The following is a 25946-nucleotide window of genomic DNA, read 5'->3' as shown; positions in this document are numbered from 1 at the left end:
TTATTCGCCAACACAGGAACCACAAGAGGCTGTGATTGGCTGATCAGACTATTTTCAAATTGCAAACTGCACAGCGATGACATTTCGGGGGGCAGAGGATGGTGTTGTGCACTCACAGTACTGATCACTATCTGGTGATTGGTTGACATAAAAAAAAAATGATTTGATGCTTGGAATGAGAAATGTACAACTCTCTACAGGGTGCCAATCATAGTCTTCTGTAGATAATGTGAAGAGAGTGTAAGATGTGCTGATGGGAAGGTGTAACAATGTCACCTGTGCGTGTGAGAGGGGAGATTGGAGAATAGCAGAGGAGAGATTCCTGTGGTAGAAAAATATCTTCATGCAGCAGAAAAATTAATATGGAGTGTGCGATTTAATACTAGTCAGTTGTATCATTTATACACCCGAGCTGAGAAATAGGTGATCTCGGGATCTGTTTACAGGAGGGGGAGGGGTGACTTTGTATTTATCTTGAACAGGTTATGTTTCCCCGATCTCCTGGCAATGGTGAGAGAAGTACAGAGAAATGAACAGAATCTTTCTAGGAACTTGTTTTGTTGTCCTATGTTACATTGTAGTATGTTGGGAACAGAGCGGCGCGAGAAAAGATCTCCTTCTTAGAGAGAAGTGTGAATTGTTACTTTGTAAAGGTTTTAGAGATATTAGAGATGAATGCAGAGAAGAATGAAGTAATGTGAGCGATCCTCCAAACACTATTTCTACTTAACACAGACATTCTCTTAGAATAAGAAATGAAGTGAGTAGAAAATACAATGAGAAAAATTAAATACATGTGGTGGGGGGTGTAGAGGAAGTATTCGTATGATGTAGTAGGGAGGAGATTGTATGGAGCTCTTTGTGAGGAGGATGTGGTGGCTCTGAGAAGAGCCTTTGTTTTGTGTGTCGGAGGGGGTGATGAGGATGTCGGCGGAGTAGATTATGCCCTCTCTCCACGGATGCGGCGTGCCAGCTGTATGTCTTTGGGCATGATGGTGACCCTCTTGGCGTGGATGGCGCAGAGGTTGGTATCCTCGAAGAGTCCTACGAGATAAGCCTCGGAGGCCTCCTGCAGAGCCATGACGGCGGAGCTCTGGAAACGCAGGTCGGTCTTGAAGTCCTGGGCGATCTCTCGGACGAGGCGCTGGAAGGGCAGCTTGCGGATGAGCAGCTCGGTGGATTTCTGGTAGCGTCGGATCTCTCGGAGAGCGACGGTGCCGGGCCTGTAGCGGTGAGGCTTCTTGACTCCGCCGGTGGCCGGGGCGCTCTTGCGGGCGGCTTTGGTAGCCAGCTGCTTGCGGGGAGCTTTCCCTCCGGTGGACTTACGAGCGGTCTGCTTGGTTCTTGCCATGGCTGATGAAACACAAGTGTGATAGAATACGGGCTGTGCGGCGCCTATTTATACACATCACTGTCTTCTGATTGGAGAACTAACTCACACCCCTTTTCATGATTGGTTTACTTAAAAAACGCGGCATTTTTAAAATGCCCGCCAAGATCTGCCCGTTAACTGTGTTAGAGTTACCTTCTTTGTGTGGGGTTGGGAGTTCCCTCCACATCATACAATGTGTACGAATCAGGAGCTCTGACATTGGACTGATTATCTCCATAATACAGTAATTGAGACAGAAAATCCTCCTCCGATCTCACTGATCGGATAATTCCGTGGTTTGTGAATAACAGGTAGAAAGGTGACTTGTACAGCTTGTTCTATTCAGCACAATGATGTACTAACATGGAGGGGACAGATCGCTGAGCAGACAATGAGTTGTCTCCCCCCAGCTCCGGACAGATCCGGGATGGTGCATCATTATTTCTAGATGGTCCATGTGGATCAGGATTACACCATGAACTCCTATTGCTGGATTTACATTCCCCTTTCAATCTATTCCCCATGTAAACATTCTAAACGGTGTGCCGCTAACTCCTACCGGGGGATTTGAGGGAATGGACGCAGCGCGACATCTAGATGTCATTATCAATCCTATCAATGTACATTAAGGTTTTATTTGTCAAACAATGCACCAAAAACATTATTTGAACTATAATTCTCATGATATCATGTCAACATTAGGAGGTGACAGCTCTGATATGTAGTACACGGGTGGCTCTAAGAAGAGCATGTGTGTCCTGTTCGGATGATGGGGATTTGCTTGGCGCTGGTGTACTACATTATTATACAGGATTTATATAGCGCCAACAATTTGCACAGCTCTTTACAATAAAAAAAAAAAAAAGTCTGACAGTACAATCACAATGCAGCTCAATACAAACGGAATACGAGGGCCCTACTAATTGAGCTTGCAATGTAAAGAAATATGTTCAAAATCAAAGATTAGAGACTCCTTCTCAGTGTAAGAATCAGAAACATTGAGAATGGATCATTTGTGCCCAATATTTCAGTAAATTAGATGACACAGACAGTCTCTCCCCCGATTTAAGGTGAGTCGATGATTGTGTGTGTATATGTATTATATTTGGACTCCCATAAAGGAAGTTGATGCTGTATAACACAAATACATCACAAGGGGATGTATTGGTAAATATTCTGAGCAGATGATCCTTAAACTATTCCTAATATGTAAGCATCCCCCTGTATATGTGTCTCCGAAAATTAACACGATTTGTGAAAAGTTTAAGATCATTTATAAAACGGAAAACAAACTTATCGGTCAAAAAGTATACAATGAAAAGATATTATAGGATGTGTACTATAAAAATCCGCTATCTAGTTTCGGAAAATAACTCCCATGTATTCCCTGTCCAACACTGACACCTAGTGGTGATAAAATGCAAGCCTTTTACACGGGAAGATATTGGATGTTTTTTGTTCCCACTAGCCGACAATATTCATGTAAAAATTAGATGTTCCGGCTATCCATTCTACAGAACGGGGCAAAACAAAAAAAAAAAAAAACCTGGAATTCCTCAATAAAGGAAATCTGGAAGAATAGATGGTATTCGGATGGATTTATTCTAAAACATCCACAAATGTATAACTCCGTCAGATTACACAAACATGATTGATATCATACAATTAGTTTATTTTTCACCAATGTTTAGAATCTCTAATTGATACAATGTGATGAGAGCTCATTGATGGAAATGGTGGGTGGCTCTTAGAAGAGCCTTTGTGTCTTGTGTTGGGATGATGATGGGGGGATTACTTGGCGCTGGTGTACTTGGTGACGGCCTTGGTGCCCTCGGAGACGGCGTGCTTGGCCAGCTCTCCGGGCAGGAGGAGGCGGACGGCGGTCTGGATCTCCCGGGAGGTGATGGTGCGGCGCTTGTTGTAATGAGCCAGGCGGGAAGATTCTCCGGCGATGCGCTCGAAGATGTCATTGACAAAGGAGTTCATGATGCCCATGGCCTTGGAGGAGATGCCGGTGTCGGGGTGGACCTGCTTGAGCACCTTGTACACGTAGATGGCATAACTCTCCTTCCTGCTCTTCCTCCGTTTCTTGCCATCCTTCTTCTGGCTCTTGGTCACGGCTTTCTTGGAGCCCTTCTTGGGCGCCGGAGCGGACTTGGCTGGTTCAGGCATGATTCGGATTAATTATATGTTTCTTGCTCTGTGCAGAGAAAGTGTGCTGGAGCCGCCCTTGTGTGCTGCTTATATAGGCGTCCTATGCAAATGAGTCCACACCCCTCCTCACTCTTCTATTGGAGGATTCAATCATGTGATGGAGAGTGACGTCATGGTTTCCTACCTTCTATTACAGATTGGTCTAGAGACAAGTCTTAACGCTATTGGCTGGATTCAAACGTGACCAATCGCAGCGTGTGACGTCGGAGCACTGAGTGTATAAATGAAGGGGAGTGATCTGTGGGGTGATATTCTCCATTGAGTAACCCAATCATCTACTTACAATGTCAGGACGCGGCAAACAAGGAGGCAAGGTTCGGGCTAAGGCCAAGACACGCTCATCCCGGGCTGGTCTGCAGTTCCCAGTCGGTCGTGTTCACCGTCTGCTCAGGAAGGGTAACTATGCCGAGCGGGTCGGCGCCGGAGCTCCAGTGTATCTGGCTGCCGTCCTCGAGTATCTCACGGCTGAGATCCTTGAGCTGGCCGGCAACGCCGCCCGCGACAACAAGAAGACCCGCATCATCCCCCGTCACCTCCAGCTGGCTGTCCGCAACGACGAGGAGCTCAACAAGCTGCTGGGCGGCGTCACCATTGCCCAAGGAGGAGTCCTGCCCAACATCCAGGCCGTGCTGCTGCCCAAGAAGACCGAGAGCCACAAGGCCACCAAATCCAAGTAATCCCGATCGCTTCATTCCCCTCCCATTACCCAACAAAACAAAGGCTCTTCTAAGAGCCACCCACCTCTCCATACAAAGAGCCCGACACATGTACATTGTTTTTCTTTTTTCCTATTCTCAGGTACACAATTCACTCTAAAAAGCAAACATGTTGTATTCTAAACACTTCTCTACAAGTGACTAATAAAGTAGGAAGATTCGGACTTATTATACCCCCTCCATATAAAGACACCCATACATTGTTATCGGGAGATCTGATTGTATGTTCTCTCATTTCATGGCAGTTTATAGAACAAAGTGATGTCATTACAGGGAATGATCTTCATTGCTCTCCGTCCTTTAGTTCTGACGGATGATTCGATTTAATTCCATACACGCTAAACAAGAATACTTCCGACTGAGAAGCGACACAGATCTCCTTCAGAGTCACCAGAATAAAGAGATCTAAAGGAATCTCCAACAACTGTGATTTGCTCAACGTTCTAATTCTGTCGTAGAAATTTATCTCAGGAATTCGATAGACTGTTACAGTCATCTCAGATCCACTCAGCCGACCCTTCCGGGAACATTGATCAACTTGGTCCCCTTCATTTCAGTGGAATTATTTACCAAGAATAAGAAATACGTTGGAAATAATCATTTCCGAATTGTTTTGGTTTGACATCAGAATACAGAATCCGCCCTGCTATAGAGATGAATGGAAAGTCTACCCAACAAGTGTTTTCCGGGATGAGAACAGATCTCGGAATACATTTCTATGGAGTCCTCATAAAAAGACAGAATCACTGGCTGATGGAGGAACCGCCCACAGCTCGGTTTTCAAATTTGCCCGCCTGAATTGTGTAGATCGTTACAGATAAATATTCATCCCTCTTATACCGCCAAAACCTACACCGAGGAGATGATCGGATGAGACATTTACCGGAGAAATATGCGCTCTAATTTGCATTAGTCCGGAATGATTAGGAAATAATTCTGTTTGTTACTCAACCATGAGAAAACACTTCTGTATGTTCTCAGAATCCAGGATCTCATCACTGCTTCACACAAAATATGAAAGAGAAATGTCTTCTATTATAGATCTCTACTTTTCTATATGATGGAGAAATTAAGTCATGATCACATACAGATCTGATCATGAAATGTCACTGACTGATATTTATTTGTCGCTTTCAGACATTTATCAGTGAAAGATTGTCCTCATATCCCAACCAGAATATGTATAACAATAAATACATAGTAACCATGACACCGATAAATATGTACAATGAATGCATACAAAAGGATATCTATATAGATAGATATCGAGCCCTTTCCAACTATATCAAGCGCTTATGAATTGGTAAAATCCGATATATCTTAAGTGAGTAATAATCAATATTAATGACCATTAGGTTAAAAAGCAGCTTCTCTATAAACCTACCAAATTCTTAAACGTGTAATAAAACACACAAAAATGCAGCGCTAAAAGTATCAAACAATATTAAATAATGTGCGTTGACGGAACCAATATCTTAAGTGTATCTTTGGTTCCATCAATGCACACTTGCTATTTGATATAGGCTGATGCTGTTTTATTATATTTAATGAATAAAGTAAATATTTCACGTCTGAACTAAAGAATCAGATCAATTCCCACTTTGTAACACGCACTCTGCCAGAGGTTTATAAGGTTCTGAGAATGTGAAATACTAGTATGCTGTGGTATCCCCGTATATATGTTTCTTTTTCAGAGTAATATATATATATATATTCGGTGTAATCTCTAAAAAAAAAAACTAGAAAGCCATTGAGAAGGAAGAATAGATTTGTCTTCTCTAGAAAAATTTCTGTTGCCTTAATATTTTTCAGAACAGCAGAATGTTTAGCAGCGTTACACATGGGGAAAAAAAAAACACATCTATTCTGTGTAATGAACTGGTGTGACTCCGCCTTTTATCAGCATGGTTTCTATCAGGTCCGCACAGTCGCTATAAAAGGAGAGTGGACAGTCGGCTAATCTCAGTTCTTTGTACTGTCAGAGGAGCGTAATCATGTCTGGTCGCGGTAAAGGAGGGAAGGGTCTGGGGAAAGGAGGCGCTAAGCGGCACAGGAAGGTGCTCCGGGACAACATCCAGGGCATCACCAAACCCGCCATCCGACGTTTGGCCCGCAGAGGGGGTGTCAAGCGCATCTCCGGACTCATCTATGAGGAGACCCGCGGAGTGCTTAAGGTTTTCCTGGAGAATGTCATCCGCGATGCCGTCACCTACACCGAGCATGCCAAGAGGAAGACGGTCACCGCCATGGATGTCGTCTATGCTCTCAAACGCCAGGGGCGCACTCTCTACGGATTCGGAGGCTAAATCCTCATGAACACCTACCCACTTCCCCTACACAAAGGCCCTTCTCAGGGCCACCCACCTTCTCATACAAAGGGCTGTCTATAGATTTATCTATACATTTCTCCCCGAGTTTTACGTTTCTAGCACTTTTAGGGGTGATCTTGAGGAGATTGCATAGTATGTGGCCAGGATTTAGAATGTCCACACATTTTGATGGTATAATATTTTGTATTCAAACAATTAAGTTGGACATGTCTGCTGGACATGAATCGTAAAATAGTTCTAGATGAAAAATACCGGGTAAGCGCTATAGAGTACTAAAGGGAAATATTCGTAATACTTATTTGTCACAAAGTATTTAATTCCTCCAGTAAGAGACATGATGATTGTATAGAAATCGTCCATTCATCTATTTCCTGGTCAGATCCGGAGCTTTGATCGCTCTGTTTCTCTGGCAGGAAATTTTAAACATTCAAATCGAAGCCGAGCCAATCCCAGTTCTGGACGTTTCTTGAACCCTTTCTTTGTTAGACTAGGAATGTGATTAGAACACACATGGATCTCTCACCCCCTTTCCTGCAGAAAGAACACAAGAGATGGAGTGGAAGGAATCGAATTCTGGATGATCTCTTTACACCTTATTACATGTACCGACTAGTATATTACATCGATTGGAAGCACCATTTACATTTCTCTTTATATGGGAAGGTGGGTGTCCCCGAGTCATCTCTAACATTGGTAATTGTCTGATTTAGATCTGTATTAAATTCAGGATTGGAATTGGGGCTATTTAAATACATTGTAGTCAGACTTTCTACAGGTTTCTGGGTGTCTCCGGTTTATCTTCTATCATCCGGGTTCTCTATGCATTGCGGAGATCATCTCCAAATTCTGACTGTATACATTCCTCTATTCTTCGCCTTGTATTGCACACAAAGTTATACCCTGACTGACCACTAGGTGGCAGCGCTGAGTAAACATTTACGCCGCACTCAGAAGCATTGTTAGAATTTCAGATCCGCCACAATCTCCCGCCTTACATTGTAACTTTATATGAAATCACAACCAGGGAAGATACAATAGAAGAGTTCTTAACCCATAACACAACGTAACGGGAGATCTCCCTTAGAAATATTGTTTCAATGTTATATCCACCACCATATCCCGGCTTACATTGTTACTTTATCTGATAATACACTTTGGAAAGATACAACAAAAACAAACAATGTGTATAAAATAAGATTCTAGATCTGTAGCCCATAACGCATCGGGAATGGCAGCAGGAAAATTAGCTCATTCAAATCCTATGATTGTGTCAATTCATTTCCAATCCTCTCAGTGCTATGAGATCGCAGAACTCAATACGAGAATTGATATATGAATATGTCACTGAGCGATATTTATTGTTCTCTCCTACATGTAGCGGTGACAGATTTTCACACCCCGAATAGGTCTATAAAGACATGTGAGGCGACTGGTAGTACTCAGGACACCGCCAGAGAAATATGAACAATGATGTTACAAAACATGTGTTTCATGTCTGAAATGAAATCAGGTCGGTTTCCTGTTTAGGTTCCAAATATTTGATTTTGTTCGCAGTATAAATTGTCGCGGCCCCGCCCCCTTCAGCTCTTTATAAAGAGGTGACAGAAATGTAGAAGAGATGAGAGCCACATACAGAACCAATCGATTTTTATTGACTAAGGAAAAGGGTTTTTATCGCTGGAACAACCTACCCAACAAATAATAAAAGTGAGATAACGATATTGTAAGACGATCTATACACAGATCTACTGTATATCTAAAATCGTACAATCGGATTGTATAGTGTATGTTTAGCTATAAAGAACTTCACTTCCCACATACTAAAACATTCTAACGTCAGGAGAAATATATAGTGAGCCCTTTGTATGAGAAGGTGGGTGGCCCTGAGAAGGGCCTTTGTGTAGGGGAAGTGGGTAGGTGTTCATGAGGATTTAGCCTCCGAATCCGTAGAGAGTGCGCCCCTGGCGTTTGAGAGCATAGACGACATCCATGGCGGTGACGGTCTTCCTCTTGGCGTGCTCGGTGTAGGTGACGGCATCGCGGATGACATTCTCCAGGAAGACTTTGAGCACTCCGCGGGTCTCCTCATAGATGAGTCCGGAGATGCGCTTGACACCCCCTCTGCGGGCCAAACGTCGGATGGCGGGTTTGGTGATGCCCTGGATGTTGTCCCGGAGCACCTTCCTGTGCCGCTTAGCTCCTCCTTTCCCCAGACCCTTCCCTCCTTTACCGCGACCAGACATCTCGGAAATCTGCGTTATTCAGACAAACAGTAAAGAAACCGCACACAGCCACCTCCTTATATACAGCCTGGGCGGACCTGATGGAAAGCTTCTTGGGAAAGAGGCGGAGTCACACACATTCATTACAATACAAAATACATAAATAGAAGATTTCATTTATTTTTACGGCTCCTAAATATTCTGTGGTAATCAAATATATTAATGAAACAGCAATACATTTCCAGAAGATGAATTTATTCCTTCTTCTCAATGCTTTTCTATTCATATCTGGAGATTACACGGAGAACATTAATCTTTAACTCTTCATAACAGGAACACAATCAGCAGTTTCAATTGTTCATATTTATAAAACGTTATTTCGAAAGGAAAATAAAGTAGCACATTGCCTCCGACATCTCACCTTCCTGGGTGTGAGGATGTGCGGACCTGATGGGAAACATGTGGATAAGGGGTGGGTCTAGTCATGTATTTCACTGCAAAGAATTTAATTTATTTAGAAGATTTTCAATATTTTGCTCAACGGATGTAATTCATCAGAAGCACAACTTTGTCTTTATTGATGAATTGTACATATTTGTCTGATATGTCATGATTATTACCTATTTCTACCAATAATGTCACATTTCCAGATCTCTATATAGGACGAGCAAAATGTGTGCAATCTGCTATATGTATAAATTATATATATCAGAGAAAGAGAGCGAGAGAAGGAAAAACAAAAACAAGTGTATATATATATATATATATATATCCACTTGTTTTTGTTTTTCCTTCTCTCGCTCTAAGGACATGGCAGTTGGAATAAAAGAGAACCTATGAAAATGTTTTACATTTATTTAATAATCTTCAGATTTCTCGGATAAATGTCTCATCTGGTGATCTCAGTGTCGGATTTGGCGGGATAATTGGGGCTGATTATTTCTCTGTAACGATCTTCACAATTCAGGCGGGCACATTTGAAAGTAGCAATTTGAAATACGAGCCAATCAGAGCAGTGGGCGTTTCCTTCACCAGCCAGTAATGTCTTTCTGATGAGAATTTCAAAGAAATGTGTTCTGAGATCTTTCTCCTTTTTCAGCCCAGAAAATACTTGTTCTGTAGCCTTTTCATTGTTCTCTATAGAAAACATTCTCTAGCAGGGCGGATTCTGTATTTGTGAAGTAAAAGAAAAGACTAGAAAAAATGTGACATTCATATTTCTAATGGATTTATTATTCTTGGTTAGATAAACTGCCCGACAATTCAGAAGAGTGTTGATCGATGTTCCCGGAGGAAGAGATATCAGATTTTAGAGTCCGATTATTCTTTCTATCGGAGATCATTAGAACGTTCCATAGAATGTCGGCGGGAAATGTGACTGAATCAATTTCATATTTGCACCAATCACAGTTCTCGGCGATTTCTTCAGATAAAATGTATTTCGTGTGAAGGAGGATCTGAGATCTGAGTTCCATTCAGCTGGGGGATGTTGGTTTGGTATTTAATATTGAATGATCTCTGATCTCCAGAAGATATTCAGCAGAATTAAAAGATGGATGACAATGAAAACCAGTCCCTGGAAGGAGATCACACTGTTCCTTCACACGAAATACATTTGAATACATGATACAAATCATAGAATCTCTGAATTGCTGTTAGGATGGACAGACATGTAGGGCTGGATGGTTTTGATTGGAGGGGTTTATCGGTGAGTAGACGATCAGCATAGAAAGATTGGAATAAATGGAGATGAGAGAATGATGTACTGTGATCACATTTCCTGTCATTACTTCCTCACCTGTATGCCAAGTCTGAGTGTGATAAGAAAACAAAGGGTTTGCCTTTACAGGGAACGTTACCTGACATTATTAATAATATACAACTTGATTGGACAATAGGAATAGATACCAGGCATGTCCGGCTCTATGCAGAGAGATGTGGGTGGCATGTTTGTGAGGCTATGCTAAAATAATAATATTGATCTTTAGATGTGGAGTAGATCGGTCAGACTAGGAGGGGAATGAACAAACTTTCCTTCTATTCCCTCCCTGGTTCTAGATTTATTGCGGAGATCATCTCCCTTTTCTGCCTGTATACATTCCCTATTCATCGCCTTGTACTGGGCCCACACCCAAGTGTTCTACCAGGAATGACCACAAGGTGGCAGAGCTGAATAAACACTTATGCCGCCCTCACATATTGTTACACTAAAAGATCCTCCACAATCTCCCGTCTTACATTGTTACTTTATCTGAAAAGACACATTGAGAAGATCGCGGAGTTCTTAACCCGCAACACAATCGGGAGATAGAAGTGAGAAAAACGAAACATTGTATCTACTCAATCATCCCGGACAAATCTTTGTCTATTTGTATCATTTTCAATCATCAACAGCAGATCAATGTACATAGATAAAGCCATACGCTGCCTGATAGGTAAATGACACAAAATATATACAAAGTATCAGCTACATACAAATGTGATCACCATATCACCTCGGACAGCACACAGGCCTTTATAGAAGTTAGAGGTGGAGAATTGTCCCTAGGGAATCGGACATATTCATCACCTTTACTAATATCTACACATTTATAAGTGAACTTACACATGATCTCCAATCCTGGAAACCATTTAATTCTCATCATTCCCCAGTGTCTGAAAAATCAAATAAACGAACAAAAATAAAAACAAAAACAAAACAAAAAAAAAAAAATTCAATCATTGTATTATCGCCATTAGGGGATTGAAAAATGCAAAGTGTTAATATTAAAAGGAGTTTTGATTGAGTTAAACATACAAGATGTGCATATTGCAATCAAAGTGAATGTTCAGCCTAAACATTTTTTTTTTTTTTTTTTTAAGTTTTGGATCAACATGAGGAAAGGTTACAACCTCTGTCAGGTTTTTACTACTTTAAAACAATCCATATAGAAGTGCAAAGCTTCATTGATAAACTTGCAAACCACAAAGTGTGCGCCCCATACACTCTTCATTGTGATTTCCTCCACTAACAACCACATAGAGCAGATTACCAGACACACCTGATATGTTGGAAAGTCATACAGTGGGGGTGACCCCATCCCTTTTTACATCACATGCCCGTGGCATGATGGGAATGTGATGTAATAAGGGGTGGGGTCGCCGGGTGGCATCACCTGGTGACCAAGCCCCATGCCTATATAAATCGTTGCGCAACGTACACACGGCATTACAGCGGTAGAGGTTGTTGTGTCAACATTGCTAGAAGAGAAGAGGGAACAAGACGGCAAAGAAGTCCGGGGCCCCACTTGTAAAAGAGCTTAAAGAATAAAGTGGGGGCCCCTGGCAGAACGCCCCCCAAGCTGACTAATAAATTACTTTTATTTTTTTATTTAAAATTTTTCCCCCAGGTGAATGGGTAGGGGTACGATGTACCCGATACTCATTCACATAGGGTGGGAGGACAGGATCTGGGGGCCCCCTTATTAAAGGGGGCTACCGGATTCCGATAAGCCCCCCGCTCGAAGACCCCGACAACCAACGGCCAGGGTTGTTGGGAAGAGGCCCTTGTCCCCATCAACATGGGGACAATGGTGCTTTAGGGTGGGGGCGTAGTGCCCCCCCTGCTCCAAAGCACCCCCCCCCCCAATTTTGAGGGCATGCGGTCTGCTACGGTTCAAGAGGGGGGGGGGGCTCGCTTGGCCCCCACCCCTATTCCTCACTGGCCGGGCTGCATGCTCGAATAAGGGTCTGGTATGGATTTTGGGGGAACCCCCATGCCATTTTTTCAGTGTAGGTGTTCCCCCTTAAAATCCATACCAGACCCAAGGGCCTGGTATGCTCCTGAAGGGGAACCCATGCCAGTTTGTTATTTAAAATTTGGCGCTGACTTTCCCTTAATGATCAGCGTAACAAAAAAAAGGCAGGTTTCCAGGTGCGCCTCTTAAACCCGTGCAAATGCAGCTACGCCACTTGATATTTATCAAGATTGTGCCGGCGTAGTGAATAGGCGCACCTGAATGGACAAAAATGCTGCATGCGCAGTACACAAACAAACCTATGTGTAAATCAGCCCCTATGTGTGGAGAAAAAAAGGCACTGCACACCAACATCAAAACCTCATCCCAACTGTGAAGTATGGTGGTGGGGGCATTCATCTAACCAAAATTGATGGTTCGGCCGGGGAGAGAACCTGTTGTGGTCAGAGATAGAGGGGATAGCTGTCACCACTAAGGGACCAACCAACTTATTTCCAGGGACTACAGTGAGTAAGTGAAGTAAGTACCGGAGCAGTATTCTCACCAAACAGGGGCGGTGAAGAATCAGGAAACGGGGGGCGTGGCCGGACTGAGCAAAAAGATGGACGCGTGAGCTCTGAGCTCCTGCCACCTCAGAGCGATTAGCATCCATTAGCTGAGATTTTACACCCCGTTTGTACCTACCGTGATGGGAACTGCATCCAGGCACACTTCTGCCTCCTGCACCCCGAGGGAAAACGCAGCCTCCCAGGGACAGAATATCGCGGAGATGTTACACTCATCCAGGGGGAACATGGCTTCATCCCACCAAGGCACTGCACCCACCGAGGCCCGGCACCCTTACCCCATGCCGCTTCGTCTGACATTGTGCTAATGGCGCCCCCGACAGCTTCTTCCCCTCCACCGGCTGATGATCAGGGAACTGCCGAAGCCGCCCCGCTGCCTCATCTGAACATCATGGACCTGAGAGCTATCGCAGCAGATATTAAGGACACTCTCTCAGCCGCCATTGCTGACTTGAGGATAGATATCCGCTCCCTCACTGACAGGGTTGCGGTTACTGAAAAGTCTCTAGAGGACCACAACCAGGTTCTGATCAGGTCCACCAGCAAGATAGATGATCATACCCTCCAACTTAGGGATGTGAACAGACACCTGGAGGAGGTATTCCCAGGCGGTCTCCCATCCAGGTACTAACCAGGCCTGACCCTGCTTAGCCTCCGAGATCAGATGAGATCGGGAGCTTTTAGGGTGATGTGGCCGTAGGCAATAACCATGGCTGTCCTTAACTCTCTTGAAGATAGCATGGAAGAAAGACTGGGGGAAAAAAGAGATTCAAGACTCCACCAAAACAAAAAAGCCTACAGCACCTGGTATTCCCAGGCGGTCTCCCATCCAGGTACTAACCAGGCCCGACCCTGCTTAGCCTCCGAGATCAGACGAGATCGGGCGCTTTCAAGGTGATGTGGCCGTAGGCGATAACCATGGCTGTCCTTAACTCTCTTGAAGATAGCATGGAAGAAAGACTGGGGAAAAAAAGAGATTCAAGGACTCCACCACAACAACCAAAACAAAAAAGCCTACAGCACCTGGTATTCCCAGGCGGTGTCCCATCCAGGTACTAACCAGGCCTGACCTTGCTTAGCCTCCGAGATCAGACGAGATCGGGCGCTTTCAAGGTGATGTGGCCGTAGGCGACAACCATGGCTGTCCTTAACTCTCTTGAAGATAGCATGGAAGAAAGACTGGGGGAAAAAAGAGATTCAAGACTCCACCAAAACAAAAAAGCCTACAGCACCTGGTATTCCAAGGCGGTCTCCCATCCAGGTACTAACCAGGCCCGACCCTGCTTAGCCTCCGAGATCAGACGAGATCGGGCGCTTTCAAGGTGATGTGGCCGTAGGCGATAACCATGGCTGTCCTTAACTCTCTTGAAGATAGCATGGAAGAAAGACTCGGGGAAAAAAAAGATTCAAGGACTCCACCACACCAACTAAAAAAAAAAAGTCTACAGCACCTGGTATTCCCAGGCGGTCTCCCATCCAGGTACTAACCAGGACCGACCCTGCTTAGCCTCCGAGATCAGACGAGATCGGGCGCTTTCAGGGTGATGTGGCCGTAGGCGATAACCATGGCTGTCCTTAACTCTCTTGAAGATAGCATGGAAGAAAGACTCGGGAAAAAAAAGATTCAAGGACTCCACCACACCAACTAAAAAAAAAAAGCCTAAAGCACCTGGTAATCCCAGGCGGTCTCCCATCCAGGTACTAACCAGGCCCGACCCTGCTTAGCCTCCGAGATCAGACAAGATCGGGCGCTTTCAGGGTGATGTGGCCGTAGGCGATAACCATGGCTGTCCTTAACTCTCTTGAAGATAGCATGGAAGAAAGACTCGGGAAAAAAAAGATTCAAGGACTCCACCACACCAACTAAAAAAAAAAGCCTACAGCACCTGGTATTCCCAGGCGGTCTCCCATCCAGGTACTAACCAGGCCCGACCCTGCTTAGCCTCCGAGATCAGACGAGATCGGGCGCTTTCAGGGTGATGTGGCCGTAGGCGATAACCATGGCTGTCCTTAACTCTCTTGAAGATAGCATGGAAGAAAGACTCGGGGAAAAAAAGATTCAAGGACTCCACCACACCAACTAAAAAAAAAAGCCTACAGCACCTGGTATTCCCAGGCGGTCTCCCATCCAGGTACTAACCAGGCCCGACCCTGCTTAGCCTCCGAGATCAGACGAGATCGGGCGCTTTCAGGGTGATGTGGACGAAGGCGATAACTATGGCTGTCCTTAACTATCTTGAAGATAGCATGTAAGAAAGACTCGGGAAAAAAAAGATTCAAGGACTCCACCACACCAACTAAAAAAAAAAAGCCTACAGCACCTGGTATTCCCAGGCGGTCTCCCATCCAGGTACTAACCAGGCCCGACCCTGCTTAGCCTCCGAGATCAGACGAGATCGGGCGCTTTCAGGGTGATGTGGCGGTAGGCGATAACCATGGCTGTCCTTAACTCTCTTGAAGATAGCATGGAAGAAAGACTCGGGGAAAAAAAAAAAAAAAAAAAAAAGATTCAAGGACTCCACCACACCAACAAAAAAAAAAAAGCCTACAGCACCTGGTATTCCCAGGCGGTCTCCCATCCAGGTACTAACCAGGCCCGACCCTGCTTAGCCTCCGAGATCAGACGAGATCGGGCGCTTTCAGGGTGATGTGGCCGTAGGCGATAACCATGGCTGTCCTTAACTCTCTTGAAGATAGCATGGAAGAAAGACTCGGGAAAAAAAAGATTCAAGGACTCCACCACACCAACTAAAAAAAAAAGCCTACAGCACCTGGTATTCCCAGGCGGTCTCCCATCCAGGTACTAACCAGGCCCGTCCCTGCTTAGCCTCCGAGATCAGACGAGATCGGGCGCTTTCAGGGTGATGTGGCCGTAGGCGATAACCATGGCTGTCCTTAACTCTCTTGAAGATAGCATGTAAGAAAGACTCAGACTTCCGGTTCCGGCGCCACATGAGGAAGAGGTAGATTCCCTCAGCTCCCGCCGCGCTCCTCTCAAACCCGGCCGATTCACCCAGCTACAGCTTCGGGGAGACCCCCCCTCCGCCCCCGCCACATCCTGGGCTCAGATGGATCGCTTTGTGGAGCGATCGTATGCTCGAGTGGCAGCCGCCGCGACCCACACAGCGGGAGAGCCGACGGCTGATGCAGGCAAGATGGCCGCCACTCGCACGCAGGCAGAGCTGCTATCGGCGCCTGATCAGTTACAGACACAGCCACAACTGCAGCCCCTCACGGCTCCTATGCCACCAGCAGCTATAGACCCTGCTTCCCCAGCTGGTATAGCGCAAGCAGTGGTGGCTTTGCTGGGCCCCACGCTCACTGCCACTGTGGATGCTGCAGTACACAGAGGGCTGGAACAGCTCCATATTGAAGTGCAGGCACAGGCACAAAGACTCGCACATGCAGAAGACAGGATCTCTTCGCTAGAGGATGACTCCTCAGCTGCCTCAGCTATGCTGGCACGCATTGATGTCGCACATAGGGACATCTGGCGCAAACTCGACGATTTGGAAAATCGCTCGAGAAGAAATAATTTGCGCATTATTGGACTCCCTGAGTCGGTTTCCGCCACTCAACTCACGAATATTTGCGCGAAAATAATTCCTGAACAATTAGGTCTCCGCATACCCTGCACCATTGAAAGGGCGCATCGCATCGGGCAATACTCTGAAAGTCATGTCAAACCACGCCACGTCATAGTAAAATACCTCAATTATGCTGACAAGGCGGCCATTATGCAAAAGTTTCGCCGCACACGCACGCTGTCTGTAGATGGAGCGCGATTACTGCTTTTTGCGGACTACTCCGTGGAGGTAATGAAACAGCGCAAGGCCTTCTCTGCGATCTGTACCACTCTTCACAATGCCCAAATCCGGTTCTCGTTGGCCTACCCGGCACTCCTTCGTGTCCAAACCCAAGACGGGGAACAACTCACCTTTGCCACACCTGACGAAGCAGAAAGTTACGTCAACACCCTGGGAACGGATATGGATCTCGCCAACTCTGCAGAAAATTCATCCTCTCCACAGGCTCCTTCTTCATCTACACTGCATAAACAAAGTAGCCCGACTAAGCCCCCTTACAAACGCATCCGCGTCACGCAGAAGGAGGACAGATCTGGCGGTCGCTGACAGCCCACGATGAAACCCTTTTTTTTTTTTCTTTATCGGACTCGCACTGGAAACGGGTAATATGGTCCCCCTTTCCTTTCTTTAGTCCTTTTATTCCTGGTCTAGTCTGCCCTTGTTTTTCCTTTTTTTTTTTATTATTATTATTTTGTCTTTCGGTCCGACTGAACCCTATGTTGCGATAGAGGACCTTGAAAATATTTGAACGCTGTGCCTGATCCTGTTTAGTGGTTACCTGACTATGTTCCTGTTATAATGGCGCTGTTCTTTAGCTCTCACAAAAAACAAACAAAAAAGTGCGCTGTAGAGGCTCCAGCTACTGATCGGTCCATTTCTGCTCACGCACAAGAGCTGACCATTCGTCCGCTAATGCATGCGCCTCTGTCTGGAGTCGCTATGCCCGCTTCATGGACCCCTGTATACTTTGCCTACGTGGTGCCCTCCCCCTCCCTGTAGCTTATTTACCGGCATCAGGAGAGGTGCTGATGAGTAGCGGGAGCCTAACTAGGTAGTGGAACCTCATGTGGAAAAAAGTGAAGTGTTTATCGTGTGATGGGTGTTCTTTACACCTAAATGTTGCTCTGTTATTTCTTTTTTTAGGTACTTATGATGACTGTTTACTGTTTATTCCTATTTGTATTGCGTTTCTACCCTCAGGAGACCTGAGACACTTTGGTGACTCTCGTGCTGAAGATGCCCTGCCTTCAGGGGTGCCTCTTGGCAAGCCCCCGCCTCAATATACCATTTTACCTCAGACATGGCCTCGTCAGCCAGTGGGAGTCACCTGAGGTTTGTCTCATGGAATGTTAAGGGGCTTCGTTCTCCATGCAAACGTATGTCCATCCTTAGGCATTTGAAGCGTCTCCGGGCGGACGTGGCTCTGTTACAGGAGACACACCTGTCCGCAAATGATCTAACACGTCTCCGTAAACTATGGGTAGGCTCGGTGTATGCCTCACCGGCTATAGGCCGTAAGGCTGGAGTGGCTATCTTGCTGCACAAGAACCTGCGACACACTGTTAGGGAGGTCAGAGCAGACTCGACAGGCCGCAAGCTGACTGTACACTTGACTTTAGGAACCAAACAAGTTGCCATCACCAATATTTATGCCCCTAACGCCCCGGACTCCTCCTTTTTCCAAGATATGGTACAATGGATACTTACTGCCCCTGAAACCCTTCACCTGGTAGGAGGGGACTTCAATTCCGTCATGTCCACACTGGCCGACCGCACGAGTAAAGTGGCACGCGGACCGCACGATTCCCCCTCCCCGATGACCGACTCGACTCCACTAGCGCGATCTATTGCCTCCATGCGGTATGTAGATATGTGGCGTCTGATGCACCCGACGGATCAGGAGTACACCTTCTTTTCGCCCCCGCACAACTCGTTTTCCCGCATCGACTACTTTTTTGCCTCCCCTGCATTAACGACTACTTTGTGCGATTCGGAGATTGCGGATGCCAGAATTTCAGATCACAGCCCCATTATTATACATATGGCACAGGCTACACCCTCTTCCCCCTCGCCCACATGGCGATTTCCTTCATATCTAGCTGACAATGATGACTTCGGCCACATGCTTCGTGAAGCATGGAACGACTACACCTCAACTAACGGGGAACACATCACCAATCCGAACCTCTTCTGGGAAGCTGGCAAAGCTTTCCTGAGAGGGAAGATTATCTCGTATACCACTCAATTTAAAAGACATGCCAGGCAGCAATACGAACGGGCGAGTGAGGCTCTACGTTTGACACACGAACGCCTAACTCTAAGTCGCACCCCCAATAATATACAAGAGTGGCGTCAGGCTAAGCGTACGTTTGACCTTTGGGCGGAACAGCAAGAAGCTGCTAAAATGTCATACGTTAATCTGCATTATCACAGATACGGCAACAAAGCAGGCAAGTTACTAGCCAAGTTGTGCTCGGGGCCAAGAAGACCTACTCATATTTCCTCCCTGAAAGATACGACTGGCTCTCTGGTCACCTCGCCTGCTGAAATTAGTAACTTGCTTGAGGATTACTACACAAAACTCTATGCAGCTGACCAGACGGACAATGTGGCTGCGGAAGCTCTCCTGGCTAAGATCCGTCTGCCCAAGCTTAAAATTGCACAACTAGAGGAGATTAACGCCCCTATCACCTCTGATGATATCCGGCGCACAATCAAAAACATGGCATCTGCTAAGGCCCCAGGTCCAGACGGCTACACAGCTGAATTTTTTAAATTGACTAAGGACTTTGTTCCGGACACCCTACAACGGGTATATGCAGCCATGTGGGAGGGGGGCCCCTACCTTCCTACTGGTACGCAGGCGCACATAAAACTGCTATCTAAGAAGGGAAAGGATCCCTTATTGCCAGGCTCCTACCGCCCAATTTCCCTAATTAACGTGGACGTCAAAATTCTTTCCAAAATTATTGCGTCACGCTTGGCTCCGCTGCTCCCTTCTTTGTTACACTCGGCTCAATCTGGCTTTGTCCCGGGACGCTCGGCGACTCTAAACATCCGTAAGGTTTTGCTGGCACTGGAATACGCTAAAACGCACCCCGATCGCGACGTCGCTATTATTTCATTAGATGCCGAAAAAGCCTTTGACAACGTTAGTCTGTCTTGGTTGTTCAAAGTAATGGAACGGTTCGGTTTTTCGGGCCCGATCATGCGATTTTTGCAACAAATGTACGCATCACCAACTGCGCGTCTTGTTACCCCTGATTTTGTCTCGAACTCGATACCCCTAACAAAAGGGACAAGGCAGGGATGCCCCCTGTCCCCCCTACTTTTTAATTTTGCCATTGAGCCCTTGTCGAGATTACTCAACTCCCATGAAGGGATCAGTGGCGTCCCCGTGGGTAACCAAGTTCTTCGCTCTGCCCTATTTGCAGATGACATACTCCTATTCTCCACTGACCCCCTCACAGACTTTGACAGACTCCGAGATCACTTTGCGGCCTTCCGACTATGCTCTGGCTTACGTATAAATTTTGACAAAAGCGAAATTCTGGCACTCAACCCACGATTATCTCCTAGATGGAGACCTCTATCTCCATTTACTATGGCAACTCAACACATTACATACCTAGGCATACGCATAGGCCGTGACCCATCTTCTTTGTATGTCCTTAATTACCCTCCGTTAATTTCAAAAATTGTCAAGGAGCTAGAAGCATGGGCGGCCCTCCCCCTTTCACTCTTTGGGAGATGCCACCTTTTTAAAATGGTGTCATTTGCACGCTTACTTTATCCGATGCAGACCATACCTTTATTATTGAAACACTCTGATGTGCAAAAAATCCATAGGGCTCTGTCTACTTTTATATGGTCCCGCAAAAAGCCACGCATTGCGCTGCAAAAACTATGCCTCCCAAAGTCTGAGGGTGGGGCGGGTCTACCCAATATTCGGTTTTATAATCTTTCATGCTTACTTAGACAGGGAATGGACTGGCTGAGTGGAAAGTCAAAATATTGCAATATCTTACTTGAGGGTGCTCTGACCGCCCCACATACCCTTTCAGCCATCCTTCACTCCAATAATAATGCTCTACCATCCCACCTCAAGTCAAGTATACTTATTAGAGATACAGTCATCGCTTGGAGGGAGGTACGGAAACTGTTGGGCCTTCCATCTAGTATCTCACGCTATCTACCAATCCAGGGCAACCCTATGTTTCTTCCGTCCACTCTTCACAAAGCATTTGATCACTGGCAAATCAAAGGGCTAACGAAAATAACCTCTGTCTACCATGGTGAACCTGCTAAGTTTAAGTCCTTCGGGGCCCTGTCGAGTGAATTCTCATTACCACCGTCGCACTCCTTCTTTTACCATCAACTAATTGACTATCTGAGGTCTTGTCATGGACCTAAATCTGATCCTTTCCAGCAGTCCTTCATTGATGTTGTACTAAAGAGAAACGACTATTCCATCTCCAGTCTTTACTCCTACCTTATTCAACACCAAACGGAGAAATACCACCTTGCGCCATTCCGAAAATGGTCCACCCTATTTGACGATGACGATCTACCGGAAAAAATCCTTGAGGGATACAGACATGTTCGCAAACTAACTATATCGGAAACATGGCGTGAAACACAATTTAAGATTATACACAGAGCGTATTTTCCGTTTCGCTTTAATAAAGCGGACCCAACTCAAGCGCAATGCTCCTGGTGCTCCCAACCTCGCCCCACGTTGATACACCGTCTTTGGGACTGTACAGCCATCTCCAAATTCTGGGACTCTGTCATTGCCCACATATGCACAGTCCATGATACTAGGATCCCGAAGGATCGGTTATTATGCCTGTTTGACTACACGCCACTAGCATCCTCTACAACGGCACTGGCGCCCCTCGTTATTCCGCAATGGGCTCATCTCTGCCTCCTAGTGGCTCGCAGGACTATTATGTCCCATTGGATTTCACCAACACCACCCTCGCTGGAAGCAGTGAAAAGGACCATGCTCTCACTCTTTTACTTGGAGAGGCTGGACACGATTACGCTAAACTTTCGCTCTACTTCCCGCTTTTTTGCGAGATGGCGTACCTATATTGTGGCCACATTAACTCGGACAGTCTTACAAGAAGCCATGCGACCATTTCGCTATACCGACTGGTACTTGAAAAGAGACCTCACCAACTCGTTAGGCCACCTTAAGGTCTCTGATCTATCTGACCCCTCTACTTCCTGAACACCGTAATACGACCATGGCTTTTTGGAGCTCCTTGACTTCCATGACTCTTTTATACCTACAGCCATTAAGTCCCGTAGCTATGCTAGCTATGGATGTGGTTAGGCTGATACATACTGTATAACATTCAGTGTTGGGTATTTGCTTCATGCTTCTACTCCTGAGGGTTTTACTTTTGTGTTTTTTTTTTTTTTTTTTTTTTTTCTCTTTATTGCTACTGTATAAGTCATCACTTATGTTTGTTTATGTTGTACTGCTCTGGTATACTGCATATTGACTACTGTTTTGGGGTTGTTTTTACCCCTCCTATCTGTAAGATGGAAATCCAAATAAAAATATTTGCAAAAAAAAAAAAAAGAAAGACTCGGGAAAAAAAAGATTCAAGGACTCCACCACACCAACTAAAAAAAAAAAAGCCTACAGCACCTGGTATTCCCAGGCGGTCTCCCATCCAGGTACTAACCAGGCCCGACCCTGCTTAGCCTCCGAGATCAGACAAGATCGGGCGCTTTCAGGGTGATGTGGCCGTAGGCGATAACCATGGCTGCCCTTAACTCTCTTGAAGATAGCATGTAAGAAAGACTCGGGAAAAAAAAGATTCAAGGACTCCACCACACCAACTAAAAAAAAAAAACTACAGCACCTGGTATTCCCAGGCGGTCTCCCATCCAGGTACTAACCAGGCCCGACCCTGCTTAGCCTCCGAGATCAGACAAGATCGGGCGCTTTCAGGGTGATGTGGCCGTAGGCGATAACCATGGCTGTCCTTAACTCTCTTGAAGATAGCATGGAAGAAAGACTCGGGAAAAAAAAGATTCAAGGACTCCACCACACCAACTAAAAAAAAAAGCCTACAGCACCTGGTATTCCCAGGCGGTCTCCCATCCAGGTACTAACCAGGCCCGACCCTGCTTAGCCTCCGAGATCAGACGAGATCGGGCGCTTTCAGGGTGATGTGGCCGTAGGCGATAACCATGGCTGTCCTTAACTCTCTTGAAGATAGCATGGAAGAAAGACTCGGGGAAAAAAAGATTCAAGGACTCCACCACACCAACTAAAAAAAAAAGCCTACAGCACCTGGTATTCCCAGGCGGTCTCCCATCCAGGTACTAACCAGGCCCGACCCTGCTTAGCCTCCGAGATCAGACGAGATCGGGCGCTTTCAGGGTGATGTGGACGAAGGCGATAACTATGGCTGTCCTTAACTCTCTTGAAGATAGCATGGAAGAAAGACTCGGGAAAAAAAAGATTCAAGGACTCCACCACACCAACTAAAAAAAAAAAGCCTACAGCACCTGGTATTCCCAGGCGGTCTCCCATCCAGGTACTAACCAGGCCCGACCCTGCTTAGCCTCCGAGATCAGACGAGATCGGGCGCTTTCAGGGTGATGTGGCCGTAGGCGATAACCATGGCTGTCCTTAACTCTCTTGAAGATAGCATGGAAGAAAGACTCGGGGAAAAAAAAAAAAAAAAAAAAAAGATTCAAGGACTCCACCACACCATCAAAAAAAAAAAAGCCTACAGCACCTGGTATTCCCAGGCGGTCTCCCATCCAGGTACTAACCAGGCCCGACCCTGCTTAGCCTCCGAGATCAGACGAGATCGGGCGCTTTCAGGGTGATGTGGCCGTAGGCGATAACCATGGCTGTCCTTAACTCTCTTGAAGATAGCATGGAAGAAAGACTCGGGAAAAAAAAGATTCAAGGACTCCACCACACCAACTAAAAAAAAAAGCCTACAGCACCTGGTATTCCCAGGCGGTCTCCCATCCAGGTACTAACCAGGCCCGTCCCTGCTTAGCCTCCGAGATCAGACGAGATCGGGCGCTTTCAGGGTGATGTGGCCGTAGGCGATAACCATGGCTGTCCTTAACTCTCTTGAAGATAGCATGTAAGAAAGACTCAGACTTCCGGTTCCGGCGCCACATGAGGAAGAGGTAGATTCCCTCAGCTCCCGCCGCGCTCCTCTCAAACCCGGCCGATTCACCCAGCTACAGCTTCGGGGAGACCCCCCCTCCGCCCCCGCCACATCCTGGGCTCAGATGGATCGCTTTGTGGAGCGATCGTATGCTCGAGTGGCAGCCGCCGCGACCCACACAGCGGGAGAGCCGACGGCTGATGCAGGCAAGATGGCCGCCACTCGCACGCAGGCAGAGCTGCTATCGGCGCCTGATCAGTTACAGACACAGCCACAACTGCAGCCCCTCACGGCTCCTATGCCACCAGCAGCTATAGACCCTGCTTCCCCAGCTGGTATAGCGCAAGCAGTGGTGGCTTTGCTGGGCCCCACGCTCACTGCCACTGTGGATGCTGCAGTACACAGAGGGCTGGAACAGCTCCATATTGAAGTGCAGGCACAGGCACAAAGACTCGCACATGCAGAAGACAGGATCTCTTCGCTAGAGGATGACTCCTCAGCTGCCTCAGCTATGCTGGCACGCATTGATGTCGCACATAGGGACATCTGGCGCAAACTCGACGATTTGGAAAATCGCTCGAGAAGAAATAATTTGCGCATTATTGGACTCCCTGAGTCGGTTTCCGCCACTCAACTCACGAATATTTGCGCGAAAATAATTCCTGAACAATTAGGTCTCCGCATACCCTGCACCATTGAAAGGGCGCATCGCATCGGGCAATACTCTGAAAGTCATGTCAAACCACGCCACGTCATAGTAAAATACCTCAATTATGCTGACAAGGCGGCCATTATGCAAAAGTTTCGCCGCACACGCACGCTGTCTGTAGATGGAGCGCGATTACTGCTTTTTGCGGACTACTCCGTGGAGGTAATGAAACAGCGCAAGGCCTTCTCTGCGATCTGTACCACTCTTCACAATGCCCAAATCCGGTTCTCGTTGGCCTACCCGGCACTCCTTCGTGTCCAAACCCAAGACGGGGAACAACTCACCTTTGCCACACCTGACGAAGCAGAAAGTTACGTCAACACCCTGGGAACGGATATGGATCTCGCCAACTCTGCAGAAAATTCATCCTCTCCACAGGCTCCTTCTTCATCTACACTGCATAAACAAAGTAGCCCGACTAAGCCCCCTTACAAACGCATCCGCGTCACGCAGAAGGAGGACAGATCTGGCGGTCGCTGACAGCCCACGATGAAACCCTTTTTTTTTTTTCTTTATCGGACTCGCACTGGAAACGGGTAATATGGTCCCCCTTTCCTTTCTTTAGTCCTTTTATTGCTGGTCTAGTCTGCCCTTGTTTTTCCTTTTTTTTTTTATTATTATTATTTTGTCTTTCGGTCCGACTGAACCCTATGTTGCGATAGAGGACCTTGAAAATATTTGAACGCTGTGCCTGATCCTGTTTAGTGGTTACCTGACTATGTTCCTGTTATAATGGCGCTGTTCTTTAGCTCTCACAAAAAACAAACAAAAAAGTGCGCTGTAGAGGCTCCAGCTACTGATCGGTCCATTTCTGCTCACGCACAAGAGCTGACCATTCGTCCGCTAATGCATGCGCCTCTGTCTGGAGTCGCTATGCCCGCTTCATGGACCCCTGTATACTTTGCCTACGTGGTGCCCTCCCCCTCCCTGTAGCTTATTTACCGACATCAGGAGAGGTGCTGATGAGTAGCGGGAGCCTAACTAGGTAGTGGAACCTCATGTGGAAAAAAGTGAAGTGTTTATCGTGTGATGGGTGTTCTTTACACCTAAATGTTGCTCTGTTATTTCTTTTTTTAGGTACTTATGATGACTGTTTACTGTTTATTCCTATTTGTATTGCGTTTCTACCCTCAGGAGACCTGAGACACTTTGGTGACTCTCGTGCTGAAGATGCCCTGCCTTCAGGGGTGCCTCTTGGCAAGCCCCCGCCTCAATATACCATTTTACCTCAGACATGGCCTCGTCAGCCAGTGGGAGTCACCTGAGGTTTGTCTCATGGAATGTTAAGGGGCTTCGTTCTCCATGCAAACGTATGTCCATCCTTAGGCATTTGAAGCGT

The 25946-nt window shown here is 46.3% G+C and overlaps 4 protein-coding genes, 16 non-coding genes and 2 pseudogenes across 20 annotated transcripts; 2 read left to right on the top strand and 20 right to left on the bottom strand.

Annotated features, from left to right (window-relative positions):
• Positions 1-873: 873 nt before the first annotated feature.
• LOC120922187 (histone H3-like) lies at positions 874-8923 on the bottom strand. The gene is made up of 2 exons (XM_040334656.1): positions 8590-8923; positions 874-1395 (listed from the first exon to the last, which is right to left on the bottom strand). The coding sequence occupies exons 1-2, from the start codon at positions 8873-8875 to the stop codon at positions 941-943; spliced, it is 741 nt and encodes a 246-aa protein (XP_040190590.1). The 5' UTR covers positions 8876-8923; the 3' UTR covers positions 874-940.
• On the bottom strand, positions 3024-3612 carry LOC120922185 (histone H2B 1.1). The gene has a single exon (XM_040334653.1). The coding sequence runs from the start codon at positions 3542-3544 to the stop codon at positions 3164-3166; it is 381 nt and encodes a 126-aa protein (XP_040190587.1). The 5' UTR covers positions 3545-3612; the 3' UTR covers positions 3024-3163.
• On the top strand, positions 3812-4460 carry LOC120922184 (histone H2A type 1). Its single transcript, XM_040334652.1, has one exon. The coding sequence runs from the start codon at positions 3871-3873 to the stop codon at positions 4261-4263; it is 393 nt and encodes a 130-aa protein (XP_040190586.1). The 5' UTR covers positions 3812-3870; the 3' UTR covers positions 4264-4460.
• LOC120922186 (histone H4) lies at positions 6249-6665 on the top strand. Its single transcript, XM_040334654.1, has one exon. The coding sequence runs from the start codon at positions 6297-6299 to the stop codon at positions 6606-6608; it is 312 nt and encodes a 103-aa protein (XP_040190588.1). The 5' UTR covers positions 6249-6296; the 3' UTR covers positions 6609-6665.
• Positions 8924-13733: 4810 nt separating the features above from the next.
• LOC120922464 lies at positions 13734-13859 on the bottom strand (annotated as a pseudogene).
• Positions 13860-13949: 90 nt separating this feature from the next.
• Positions 13950-14068, bottom strand: LOC120922337. The gene has a single exon (XR_005745242.1). It is a non-coding gene; the product is annotated as a 5S ribosomal RNA (ribosomal RNA).
• A 100-nt stretch (positions 14069-14168) lies between these two features.
• LOC120922453 lies at positions 14169-14287 on the bottom strand. Its single transcript, XR_005745353.1, has one exon. It is a non-coding gene; the product is annotated as a 5S ribosomal RNA (ribosomal RNA).
• A 90-nt stretch (positions 14288-14377) lies between these two features.
• On the bottom strand, positions 14378-14496 carry LOC120922445. The gene has a single exon (XR_005745345.1). It is a non-coding gene; the product is annotated as a 5S ribosomal RNA (ribosomal RNA).
• A 100-nt stretch (positions 14497-14596) lies between these two features.
• Positions 14597-14715, bottom strand: LOC120922452. Its single transcript, XR_005745352.1, has one exon. It is a non-coding gene; the product is annotated as a 5S ribosomal RNA (ribosomal RNA).
• Positions 14716-14814: 99 nt separating this feature from the next.
• On the bottom strand, positions 14815-14933 carry LOC120922461 (annotated as a pseudogene).
• A 98-nt stretch (positions 14934-15031) lies between these two features.
• LOC120922231 lies at positions 15032-15150 on the bottom strand. Its single transcript, XR_005745137.1, has one exon. It is a non-coding gene; the product is annotated as a 5S ribosomal RNA (ribosomal RNA).
• A 98-nt stretch (positions 15151-15248) lies between these two features.
• On the bottom strand, positions 15249-15367 carry LOC120922456. The gene has a single exon (XR_005745356.1). It is a non-coding gene; the product is annotated as a 5S ribosomal RNA (ribosomal RNA).
• A 99-nt stretch (positions 15368-15466) lies between these two features.
• LOC120922446 lies at positions 15467-15585 on the bottom strand. Its single transcript, XR_005745346.1, has one exon. It is a non-coding gene; the product is annotated as a 5S ribosomal RNA (ribosomal RNA).
• Positions 15586-15699: 114 nt separating this feature from the next.
• Positions 15700-15818, bottom strand: LOC120922230. The gene has a single exon (XR_005745136.1). It is a non-coding gene; the product is annotated as a 5S ribosomal RNA (ribosomal RNA).
• A 98-nt stretch (positions 15819-15916) lies between these two features.
• On the bottom strand, positions 15917-16035 carry LOC120922432. Its single transcript, XR_005745333.1, has one exon. It is a non-coding gene; the product is annotated as a 5S ribosomal RNA (ribosomal RNA).
• Positions 16036-22394: 6359 nt separating this feature from the next.
• Positions 22395-22513, bottom strand: LOC120922444. Its single transcript, XR_005745344.1, has one exon. It is a non-coding gene; the product is annotated as a 5S ribosomal RNA (ribosomal RNA).
• A 98-nt stretch (positions 22514-22611) lies between these two features.
• Positions 22612-22730, bottom strand: LOC120922458. The gene has a single exon (XR_005745358.1). It is a non-coding gene; the product is annotated as a 5S ribosomal RNA (ribosomal RNA).
• Positions 22731-22828: 98 nt separating this feature from the next.
• On the bottom strand, positions 22829-22947 carry LOC120922228. The gene has a single exon (XR_005745134.1). It is a non-coding gene; the product is annotated as a 5S ribosomal RNA (ribosomal RNA).
• Positions 22948-23045: 98 nt separating this feature from the next.
• LOC120922455 lies at positions 23046-23164 on the bottom strand. The gene has a single exon (XR_005745355.1). It is a non-coding gene; the product is annotated as a 5S ribosomal RNA (ribosomal RNA).
• A 99-nt stretch (positions 23165-23263) lies between these two features.
• On the bottom strand, positions 23264-23382 carry LOC120922227. Its single transcript, XR_005745133.1, has one exon. It is a non-coding gene; the product is annotated as a 5S ribosomal RNA (ribosomal RNA).
• Positions 23383-23496: 114 nt separating this feature from the next.
• LOC120922226 lies at positions 23497-23615 on the bottom strand. Its single transcript, XR_005745132.1, has one exon. It is a non-coding gene; the product is annotated as a 5S ribosomal RNA (ribosomal RNA).
• Positions 23616-23713: 98 nt separating this feature from the next.
• Positions 23714-23832, bottom strand: LOC120922431. The gene has a single exon (XR_005745332.1). It is a non-coding gene; the product is annotated as a 5S ribosomal RNA (ribosomal RNA).
• Positions 23833-25946: the final 2114 nt, after the last annotated feature.

Source organism: Rana temporaria, unplaced genomic scaffold (genome assembly GCF_905171775.1).
Source record: "Rana temporaria unplaced genomic scaffold, aRanTem1.1, whole genome shotgun sequence".
NCBI classification, from domain to species: Eukaryota; Metazoa; Chordata; class Amphibia; order Anura; family Ranidae; genus Rana; species Rana temporaria.
This window is presented reverse-complemented; position numbering and strand designations above follow the sequence as displayed.

Excerpts from the sequence above, each read along its gene's own strand:
- LOC120922184 (XM_040334652.1), top strand. The coding sequence starts at position 3,871 with ATGTCAGGACGCGGCAAACAAGGAGGCAAGGTTCGGGCTAAGGCCAAG.
- LOC120922186 (XM_040334654.1), top strand. The coding sequence starts at position 6,297 with ATGTCTGGTCGCGGTAAAGGAGGGAAGGGTCTGGGGAAAGGAGGCGCT.
- LOC120922187 (XM_040334656.1), bottom strand. The coding sequence starts at position 8,875 with ATGTCTGGTCGCGGTAAAGGAGGGAAGGGTCTGGGGAAAGGAGGAGCT. Across the intron at positions 1,396-8,589 it reads TGCTCTCAAACGCCAGGGGC|GCGCCGCACAGCCCGTATTC; the intron begins GCACTCTCTACG and ends GTGTATAAATAG.
- LOC120922185 (XM_040334653.1), bottom strand. The coding sequence starts at position 3,544 with ATGCCTGAACCAGCCAAGTCCGCTCCGGCGCCCAAGAAGGGCTCCAAG.